Here is an 11,449-nt window from a genome sequence, read left to right as displayed (position 1 = left end):
TATGTTTATCCATCTCCTTGCAGTTAGACTTGGTGAAGGCAGTTACTGCAGACACGGAAATGTGAGGGGAAGTTACACATATTGCATCTGCCTGGAAATATTGAGGAACAGGTGCACAATTCTCTTTGCTGTCTCCCTCCCCTCCTTTCTTTGTCCCAAAGTTATCATGTGTTGAGATGCAGATTCTTAAGATCAAAGCAGCCTGGAATGCCGAGCCATCACGTGCAGGAAAATTGCCCAGAGAGGCATTTAGCCTTGTAGCTAACTTGGAGCGAGGAAAAAGAAAAAAGAAAAACACTGTTGTATAAGTCACTGAGGTTTTTGCTGTTTTATAGTTCTGAGGTGTGTGCGTGTTGTGTGTATATCTGCGGTTACTGCGGTGTAACTGAACCTATCCTGATGATAGAAATGCAATGCAAATGCATATTTAAGACCCATCTCTTCCAGCCTCTACTTCCACCTAGCTGACTACCCCTAAGCCGCTCCTAAGTAGAAATTCTGGAACTGTCCATGCCCCCAAAACCGTCCCTCTTCACTTCTCCCCAATTTCACTTATCATCACTATCCACTTAGTTGCTCAATCCTGAATTCAGAAACAGGGATTATCTTAATGCCTCCCCCTTCCTCACTCTCACAGTCTGATCACCGAGTTTCCCGAAGTATGTCTCAGATTTGCCCTGGACATCTGCAGCAGCCGCTTCCTGTTCCTGCTTCCAGTCTTGGGATATATAGGATACCTCCAAGGTCAGAACTTAATTAAGGGTCCATAGTAAAACTTCTGCCTCCCACCCTGTCCCCCAGCCACCTCGTTCCTTGGCCTGTAGGCAACCAAAGTGACCAGATCCTCAGGTATTCCTTCAGAGCTAGCTGCACGCAGAAACCAACAAGTCTGTGTATCTGTCAAAATTCCAGAACGGGGCGCCTGAGTGGCTCAGTCGTTAAGCGTCTGCCTTCGGCCCAGGGCGTAATCCCAGGGTCCTGGGATTGAGCCCCATATTGGGCTCCCTGCTCCGCTGGGAGCCTGCTTCTTCCTCTCCCACTCCCCCTGCTTGTGTTCCCTCTCTCGCTGGCTGTCTCTCTCTCTGTCAAATGAATAAATAAAATCTTAAAAAAAAAAAAATTCCAGAAACACAAAACTGACCACCCCCCAGTTGAAAGCCTTTCAGTGCCTTTCTAGTACAGATTCTGGAGTGTTTAGGACCCTACCTCAGCCTGCTGATCTCTCAATTCCAGATAACCCCCTTCTCTGTTGAAATCGTTCCCGCCTCTGGGCTCTTCCCTATGCCGTTCCCTCTGCTTGGACAGTTTCCCTACAGATCTGTGCATGCTAATTCTTTCCTTAAATATTACCTCCTCAGGGAGGGTGCACAGCCTTCCCACCCCCGTTTTCCTCTATCCCAGTCTGCCCTCTACTTGTCGCCTTTAAGCCTCTTCAAATAGTCGTCATATAGTTACTGAATATTTAGCTGTTTATTAGACTCGAAGTTCCATGAGAATAGAGGTTGTGTCTGTTCTGTTTGGTTTACCACATACTATACACCCAGCTTCTAGTTCTGTGCCTATCACAACATAGGTGCACAGGGAAGGAAGGAAGGAAGGAAGGAAGGAAGGAAGGAAGGAAGGAAGGAAGGAAGGAAGGAAGGAACTGATGGAAAAACTAGTTCTGAAAAAAGGGGGGAAAAGGCAGATGAAACTAAAAAAACTAGCTTTCACTATGTAAGCATGCAGATTTGGCCTCCATACTGTCTCTCCCCGAGTATAGATTTTAGATTTTTATCCCGAGCTTCCTCACTGTGTGGTTGGCTGTGTCTCTGGTTAGGCCAACCACCCATCAGACAAGGGAAGGGAAGGAAGAGAAGAGCAAAACATCGCTCCCAAAGGTTCAAGGCCTTGAGTTCTTTGGGAGGAGGTGGTTTCCAAGGTTTTCCAGACCTTGTATTTCGTCACAGACATTTAACAGCTGGTTTAAACAGAAATATTAAGCAGTCACATCTTCCTTTGTTTTAGGGACCAAAAGTTCTTTTCGTTTGTTTTTGTTTTGTTTTGTTTTTTAAAGATTTTATTTATTTATTCGACAGAGATAGAGACAGCCAGCGAGAGAGGGAACACAAGCAGGGGGAGTGGGAGAGGAAGAAGCAGGCTCCTAGCGGAGAAGCCTGATGTGGGGCTCGATCCCAAAATGCCGGGAACACGTCCTGAGCCGAAGGCAGACGCTTAACCGCTGTGCCACCCAGGTGTCCCTTGTTTTGTTTTTTATAAGCAAGTAACACCAGAAAAGACAGGGACTTCCACATTGAAACAGCCACATGTCTGTAAGGAGTGTTAACTCTACCATCTCAAATCAGGATCTACGTCTGCCTTAAATGTTTTAATATAGCACATGTTTTCCTCATTACTTCTATGATTACATTTATCGTTATAGATAACAGAATACTAAAATTGCCTTAAGGATAAACCGGAGAAATAAAAATCACATCCCTTAAACAAGCTTTTTAAGTCACAGAAGCTAATTAATATGTCCATTTTCACCTGTCACTCTCTCCTTGGAAACTAAACAACAAAGCTTCATTCATCTCTACTTTAATTTCACCTTCGGAATTTATCTCTAGGTGTCCGGGTCAGCTGATTGGATTAGCTAGGTAATGTGACCCAGCCATTTGGCCTTTATCTCTTACCAGAGTAGAGGGTAAAATGCAAGCTCCTTAATGTGCTGCACAAGGCCCCTCATAACCTGGCCCAGTTCCCCACCCCCACCCCAGCCTCACTGCTCACCACCTCTTGCCTTCCTTACTCACGTAAGTGGAGAAAGGTCTTGGGCTCACAGGTGTGTTCTAATGGTACAGATCTCCTGTTCCCCTGAATACTTCCGTGCCAGGGTAGAGAAAGACGCTCTAGCCTCCTTTTGGATATGGTGTAGACTTGGGGGAACGGGTTCGAGGATCCTGCTGCACTGGAATCATCACAAATGGAAGAGCAAGGAAGTGAATTCACCTGGAAGGGGTAGGGCTGACGGCTTTGATCGACACGCGAAGACCAGAGCCCCTCCTCAGCTGTGTGGCAACGCCCCTCGTTCACAGGTGCTTCAAAGAGCGCGGCAATGACCTGAATGTGTCTGCCTCAAATTTACGTGTTGAAACCATAACCCCAAAGGGATGGTATTTGGAAGCGGGACCTTTGAGAGGTAATGAGGTCAGGAGAGTGGAGCCCTCACGATGGGATTAGTGCCTTTACAAGAAGAGGCCAGAGGGCTAGCCAGGCGAGGACGAAACAGGAAGACAGCGAGGAAGAGGGCACTCGCCAAGAACCTGACTGCACTGGCACACTCATCTCAGACTTCTAGCTTCCAGAACTGTGAGAAATAAACGTCTGCTGTGTGAGCCACCTAGCCTGCCGTAATTGGTTACAGCAGCTGAAGTAAGATAAGAGCCATACCTGGTCTCCCTCCTGAAGAGTCTCCACCAACTTGTAACACTGGTCGGTCAAGGATTTGTACCATTGGTGACCTTCAGATGCTCCTGCAGAGAGGTTTAGAGCTCGTCCATGACTGGGACAGTAATGAGTAAAAGTGAAAAAAAAAATTGCGAACAAATTCTTTAAAGAGAATATTAGGTGGTCAACTTATCTAGGCTGCGGGAAATATATTATCAGAAGTGCTCCTCGAAACAAGGACTCAGGATATCCTTGTTTGGCCTTAAGTTTGGGTGTAGTGCAATGTGGAGAGGTGTGTCTCTGCTTGGAGTGCTTTTATTTTATTTTAATTTTTTTGAATATTTTATTTATTTTTTAGAGACAGCATGAGCCTGGGGTGGGGGGAGGTAGGCAGGGGGAGATGGAGAAGCAGGCTCCCCACTGAGCACAGAGCCCGACGTGGGGCTCAATCCCAGGACTCTAGGATCATGACCTGAGCTGAAGGCTGATGCTTAACGACTGAGCCACCCAGGAGCCCCTGAGTGCTTTTTAAAATGGGGCCTCAGAAGGAACCTTGTGCTGAAGACACAGTTAAGCATCTTGATTGTGGTGGGGTTTACATGGCACTGTACGTGGGATAAAACTGCATAGAGCTACACACACACACACACACACACACACACATACAAATGAGTGTATGTATAACTGGCAAAATGTGAATAAACTCTATGGTTTGTACCAGTATCAATGCCATGAGTTGTATATTGTACTTATTATAGTTATGCGAGATGTTAACACTGGGGGAGGCTAGGTGAGGGGTACAGGGGAACCTGGCTGTACATTTCTTTGCAAATTCCTGTGAATCTATAATTATTTCAAAAAGTTTTCTTTTGTTTAAGTTGGGCAGGGGGTACTCAGAATAGTGGAGCACTTGATCTTAAACAGTGCATTGGGGATGACCTTCAAGCTAGATCTCATGCAAAAACAGTTCCTCTGTGTCCAGGCCCAAAGATGTCCCTGGATAAGAGGATGAAGTGGGCTACCTTTGTCAGCAAATTCAAAATGAGTATAGAGTCTAGGAGGACCTCCATCTCCCTGAAACTCTGTGTGCATTCAAGGGGATCCCCAGCCCCTTTTCTGGAAACCTGTAGGGCGAGCAGGTAGACAAGGCAGGTGAACTGTGGTAGGCCCCAGGAATAGCCTAGAAGCCCAGGAAACTCTGAATCACTGTACACTAATCTGATCGCCATTCCCAAACTATATTGGCCTTGTTTAGCATCACCACAGCTTAGTTCAGTCTTCCAGCAATATTTATTAAGCACTTACTGTACACCCAGCACTCTTCACTCCTTGCCTCACACCATATACAAAAAGCAACTCGACATATGTCTAAATGTGAGAAGTAAAATAAAGTTTTTATTAGAAAACATAGGAAAATTATTATTTATTATAATAAATTATATAATTATAATAAATTATATAAATATAATAAATTAATATTTATTATAATAAAATTTATTATCTTAGGAAAAGATTTCTTAAACCATATACCAAGAAAAAAAAAAGGCTAACCATTAAGGAGAAAAATGATAAATTGAACTACATAAAAATGAAAAAGGCACGATTAAGTGATTAAGTGTAAAAAGCTAATACACAGGATATGATGTGGGGCCATGAGCAAATGGTCAAGAAAGAAATCTTGAGAAGTTTTCAGTGCAAAAAGGTACTTTTATTATAGCATGGGGACGGGGCCCGTGAGCAGAAAGGCTGCCCTGGGATTGTGAGGAATGACTGATTATATACTTTTTGCTTCGTGGGGGTTACAGATAGCGTAAGTCTCTAAGGAATTTGGAAGCAAGGTTTCCAGGACCTTGAGGGGCTAGTTGCTGTTAAGATAAGGTTATTTACTACTGTCTAGTAAGACACTAGTCATAAGACCCTTCAGATGTATATCAGTGGGTCATATGTTTGAAGGATGATTGCTAACTTCTTTCCTGGGGTGGGGGATGTTTATGATTATCAGAAGGAAGTAACACCAGAGAAAAGCTATAGTGATAAAACATTAAAGAGAGTCCTTGAGGGAGCTCTAGGAGTGTTACAATCTGTATGCTTCAGGAATCCTACCTGGAGACTGTGGGCTGCAGCAAAGTCCAACCTTTGCTCCTTTTGCTCCCATCAAATAGAATATTTGTAATACGTATTTCTACCTGCTGGGGAGAACGAATTTCCTCTGCCCTTCAAGATCCTTGTAGCTGGACTAATAATCAACTTGATGTAAGACAGCTTAACAGGAGAAAATTAAATTTAATTTTGTACATATAGGGAATCCACACAGACATGGAGATTCCAAAGACAATCAGACAAAAAGAGGTCATTCTGAACTAAGGAGAAGGGGGTAGGAGTCTGGCGCCTCGAAGGGATGGAATGCAATTCACAGGAAAATGAAAAAGCGTAAATGATTGTTAAATTTTGCGGGGCCACTCAGAAACAATGGAACACAGAAGACTTTGATCGAATACGCCTTGCTAGGTCTCTCCCTGTCTACCCTACGTAGTTCAAATCATAATGTAGTTATCTATGGTGATAGCTCTCTTCCCGGAGTAGGTCTTCTATCTAAATTCTTTCAGGCAATTGTGGGGGAGATAAAGAGCTTTTCCTGAATCTGCTGGGTTTTGATTGCTTTTAACTCAAAAATATTCTTCATGCCAAAGTGGCCCATTTTGGGGCAGTCTGCCTTTGGCCCCTGCACAACAAAGGATTTGTATCCTTACCATGTAAACTCTTACAAGGCCATAAGAAAAAGGCAGATGACCAAAAAGAAAAATTGGCAAATAGCTTAGGCAGACAATTCACAAAATGGGGTATTTAAATAATAATAAACATCGGAGAAGACACTCAACTTCTTTAGTCATTAGCACAAGGCAAATTAAAACCATAGTATGATTCTACTGCACACCCACAAAAATGGTTCAAATGGAGGGGCCCCTGGGTGTCTCAGTTGGTTAAGCATCCTCTTGACTTTCAGCTCAGGTCATGATCTCAGGGTCCTGGGATTGAGCCCCATGTCGGGCTCTGTGCTCAGCAGAGAGTCTGCTTGAGGACTCTCCCTCTGCCCCCCCCCCCCCCCCCCCCCCGCTCATGCTCTCTCTCTCAAAAAATAAATAAATCTTAAAATAAAAAGAATGGCTCAAATGGAGAAAACCAAGTGTCGACAAAAAAGTGTAGCACCTGGAACTCTAACTTCACAGCTGAAAGAAGTGTAAGTTGGTGCAATGCTTTGGAAAATAGTCTGTTACAGATACTAGACATCTACTGTCGTACCTACCGAAGCAGAACGTGTGTGCGGGAGCCAGCAAATCCATTCCCGGCAGGTACTTCACTGCGTTGTGTGCACACGTTCACCAAAAAGCAGAACAAAAAGAGAATGTTTGCGGAAGCACTATTCGAGAAAGCCAAAAGATGAAAGCACAAATGTTCACTAACGGTAGGATGGTTAAATAAGTGGTAGTAAACTCAGACAACAGAACACAGCAGTGAGAAGGAATGATTGCTAGGTGCAATAACATGGATCTCATGTTATTGAGTAATGCTGATTGTAATGTTGAATGGAGCGAGACACAAAAGAGGAGGGAAAAAAAGAAATAATTGTGTTTGATTCCTTTTATTTGAAGTTCAAAAAAACAAGTTGTGGAGGCTGCTTTTAGGGAAACAGGCTTGAGTGATGGAATGTAGAAAAGGCGCATAGTGACTCCCTGGCTGAATACAGGCAGGCCCATCAAGCGACCAACCTCAAAATATCCATAGGCCCTAACTAACCAATGGGCTCCTTACAACTAGGCACAGTTACCAAAAAAGGGAAGATTCCATATGTTGGCATACCTCTTCCCCTTAAAACAGCCCCCCCCCTCACTGCTTCATGGCAGAGAGCCTCTCCTCTGCTGTCCTGTCTGCCATTCCCTTGGGGTGTATTCAATAAATTTCTTCTATCTCCTTTGTTCTTCCTCAAGTGAATTCTTTCAACCTCCCATGCCATTGGTTCCACCCGATCCTTGCCCCAATTTGGGGGCTCACATCTGATCAGACAAGACAGCGCATTTAGACATCACACAGGCTAACAGTAGTTAGCCTTGGAGCAGTTACTGGGAGGGAGCTTGAGAGGGCTTCTGGGCTGCTGGTTATGTTCTGCTTATTGACCTGGGTGCTGGCTATACTGGTGTCCTTGTTTTGTGAAAATTCCCCAAGCAGTACATTATACTTTATATCTTTTTGATATGTACATATGTTGTACCAGTGTGAAAGTTTGCTTAAAGGGTGCTTTGGTGGCTCAGTCCATTAAGCATCTGCCTTCGGCTGCTCCCTGCTCAGCGGGGAGTCTGCTTCTCGATCTGCCTCTGCTCCTGCCCCTCACCCGCTTTCGTGATTTCTTTCTCTCTCTCTCTCAAATAAATAAATAAAATCTTTTGAAAAAAAGTTGGCTTAAAATAATGAAAATCATTGCACAAAAGAAACTGGAAATACTTGGGTAAGAATTACAAGAATTAACTGAGACTAGGGCGCCTGGGTGGCTCAGTCGGTTAAGCGTCTGCCTTCAGCTCAGGTCGTGATCCCAGGGTCCTGGGATTGAGCCTGCATTGGACTCACTGCCTGCCCAGTGGGGAGTCTGCTTCTCCCTCTCCCTCTGCCCCTCCCCCCTTTTCATTCTCTCTCTCTCTCTCCACTAAATAAATAAAATCTTAAGAGAATTAACTGAGATTACTTGTAACATTGTTTATTGCATTGAAAAGTCTTTACAAAAAGACATTTCACACAAACAAATAGAAGTGGAGCTATAAAGAATACAGCAAAATGATGGATGGCTGATGAGAGTAATGGCAAACTTAAAATGTAGCATTTTTATTATATTCAATAGTTTTGTTCAGAAAGGACACATCAGAGTAGTTTGAAAGGCTACTTTACATTTAATAAAAAATATGTGCAGATTTTTCCAAATGTACATGTTTGATTTTTTTCATTGGAATTCATGTACAACACCGGAATCTTATTCTACAGGTTAAAAACATAACAAAAGAAAACTTCAATTTCAAGTAAAATTTCCATTGACAAAACAGATTTAAAAGTATGGTTACTATTCACAAAATGCACAGAAAAGACAGTATTCCTAGAGTGTGCTTGGGAAACAAGTCAGACTGTGGTCTTGTAATAGTCACAAGTGGACCCAAGACCTGATGAAACTCTAGCCTTATTGTAAAATGGAACTTTGGTATTTCTTTCAACTAGTTAAAAAAAGGGGGGGGCAGTGTGTATTTCCTCTATTAAACAGAGGTATTCATCCATTTTCTGCAAGACTGTTATATTCACTCTTAGAAGATTTGTTGCTGTAACAGGCAGGCATTGATGTGGAAATGGGATAATATTATAATCCTGGTTCGGTTGTTCCCAACAGGGGAGACATCTGTTCTAAATCAGTGAAGGCCAGTACAACCCATGAATGAAAAAATATTGTACCACTACAATCCACTGCAACTCAAGTTCCGACATGCAGAACGATTTGGGTAAGGGGAAATGACGGTGATGCTTCCAGTTAACCAGCTTGATGTGACCACTGATAATAATCCTTCAGAAGTAGATAACTTGTTTCTATTGTATTTAAGAAACAGGGATAAGACATGCTGCCTTTGGATAGCCAAACACATTTGGGAATTTCACACATTTGTGCCAAAGGTACAATATAAATCACAACCAGGCAAAACAGTGTCTTAGTTGGGGACCTGAGTATTTCTTTCTCCCTAGAAATTAAGTACAGCTTCAATAACTCCAGTGTGAAATATCCGGAAATAGTCCTCAGGACTAAGGTCTATATATTATATATAATACCTAGAAAATCATTGGCACTCAGAAAAGGTTAAGTAAAAATAAAAGATATAAAATGTTCTGGTTTAAAATATGGATTTTTAAAAACCTACGTATTTTCAATAACGTGTATATTCCAAACCAACGTTTTTCTTTTGGTATTAAGTTCATTTAGAATGTTCTGTCTTAAAAAACTCATTTTAAACATAGATTTATATACAGGATGTTCACTTTTTAGATTTTTTTTTTTTGGAAAGGTAGTCAGAATTCTGTTAAAGATCACCTATTTTACATGCTGCTAAAGTTTTAGAGCAAAATATAAACTCAGTCTTATAAACATATCAAAATTTTTTGTTCAAAATAACACAATTTTTGTGTTAGATTTTAAAAAGACCATACCTCTATAGACCTGTACACGATGACCATTTCTATAAACTAAGATAAATTAAAGCTGCGTTTTTAAGCTAGGGAGAGTCCGTCATATATTTTATTTAATCTTAATTGTGATCCATGATAGTTATCATATCAAAAAATGACTTCTACAAACCACAATAATCTTATTGCTTTGCTTCTTTGAATCCGTGTTTCTAAAATAGATCAGCCTGGCTCTGTAGCTTTTAAGTGAACGTTGTTTTTTTTTTTAATTTTGTACTCTGGTTACATATCTGGTCACATATAATCACACTGATTATCAAGTACTAAGTTTGGATTTTATAAACTTTGTTGATGTATTTACTAAAGGTGATTTTTGAAGACTTTTATTGATAAATGCGTTAATAATGAGATTTCTGCCTTTACTCATCAGTGTAACCCTACCCTGTGACCCCTGCAGCTCATGGGTGTCCAGGTCAGTCAGGAATGGAGTTCTCTTTATGATAACCCTTCCTGATTTACCTGCTCACAGACACTGTCGGGGCACACTTACCGGACTAAACGGAGGTTCACCAGTACCCCCGAGAACACTGTTAGCAAACCCGTTGTGGGGCAACAGGAGCAGAACATCAGCAGATCTGGACATTGCTAACTCACCTGGATCATTCTCCTCACCATTTTGCACATTTTAGAGGAGGCTATTTATTTTATAAAAAAAGCCTTGAAATAAAAATCTTAGTGGTTCTCTTTCATTGGCTAAGAGGTTAAAAAAAAATCAAAGAGTTTTAAAAATCAAATGGAAAGAGAATGAGTATTTCAAGTCCAAAGATATAGTCAATGCAGAAAATGTTTGCATAGAATGACATCGGTGGGTGAAGTCTGCCTTGCAGTCCTGGCTTATCGCGACCTCCTGAGCCCACTTTCAGGAAGCAAGACTACGCATAGCCTGTGGAAACGAAGGGGAAACCAAGTGTTCATACAAATGAATTTTCCTTTAGTCTTCACGCTCTGTGTTTTTTACAAACGTGACTTGATAGTTTGGGTTGTTCACATTTACTCATCTTAGGTGTGTGTAGGGTAAAAACTTAATTTTGTACCTCATCATTCTTAGATTTATTTAACACCCGTAAGTACTGTTTATCGAGCACTTACTATGTACAAGAGACTGTTGTCCTTTTATATGCATCTTTTTATTTTCACAACTCTGTGAAGTGTTACTATTTCCATTTCACGTGAAGCAACTGAAATGAAGACATGGACAATAATTTTCCCCGGGCTGTGCAGCCAGTAATTAGCAGATTCGGGGCTGGCACACATATCTGTCTGGTTCTAAAGCTCATACCCTCTACACCTGATACTAATGATGTACTCTATGTTGGCTAATTGAATTTAAATAATTTTAAAAATTAAAAATAAAAATACAGCTCCTACCCTCAAAACCATTCCACTCTACTCCTTTGCTATCTACAGGAGCCCTACCTGAATGATCCTTTTATCTGTTACTTGAATAACGATGCCATTAGTTTATGTGGCAATCAGGAATTATTTCTGTAATGTGGCAACTTCTTAAGTTCCAATTTGTTTTAAGAGGTTTTATTTATTTATTTATTTATTTATTTATTTATTTATTTATTTATTTATCAGGGACCCTGGGATCATGCCCTGAGCCGAAGGCAGATGCTTAACCAACTAAGCCACCGAGGTGTCCCCTTAAGTTCCAATGTGATGAGTTTTTACTCAACAAAGTCAGCCTTATAGCCATAGTCATAAACTACTAAAGCTGGAAATACTTCTAAGCTCAAGAATGATATTCCCAGGA

At 41.6% G+C, this 11,449-nt stretch overlaps 1 protein-coding gene and 1 long non-coding RNA gene across 2 annotated transcripts in view; one reads left to right on the top strand and one right to left on the bottom strand.

The window, feature by feature from the left end:
• Positions 1–11,016, top strand: part of LOC103674622 — a 27,639-nt gene extending 16,623 nt beyond the window's left edge. Inside the window, exon 4 of the long non-coding RNA XR_005838632.1 lies at positions 8,852–11,016. This is a non-coding gene — a long non-coding RNA (uncharacterized LOC103674622). The remainder of the gene's footprint in view (positions 1–8,851) is intronic.
• Positions 8,156–11,449, bottom strand: part of SLC26A4 (solute carrier family 26 member 4) — a 46,578-nt gene continuing 43,284 nt past the window's right edge. The window contains exon 20 of the mRNA XM_040644396.1: positions 8,156–10,576. Coding sequence (XP_040500330.1) covers positions 10,553–10,576 — 24 coding nt within the window. The 3' untranslated portion in view covers positions 8,156–10,552. The remainder of the gene's footprint in view (positions 10,577–11,449) is intronic.

This window comes from Ursus maritimus, unplaced genomic scaffold (genome assembly GCF_017311325.1).
Source record: "Ursus maritimus isolate PB19 unplaced genomic scaffold, ASM1731132v1 scaffold_3, whole genome shotgun sequence".
NCBI lineage: Eukaryota > Metazoa > Chordata > Mammalia > Carnivora > Ursidae > Ursus > Ursus maritimus.
This window is presented reverse-complemented; position numbering and strand designations above follow the sequence as displayed.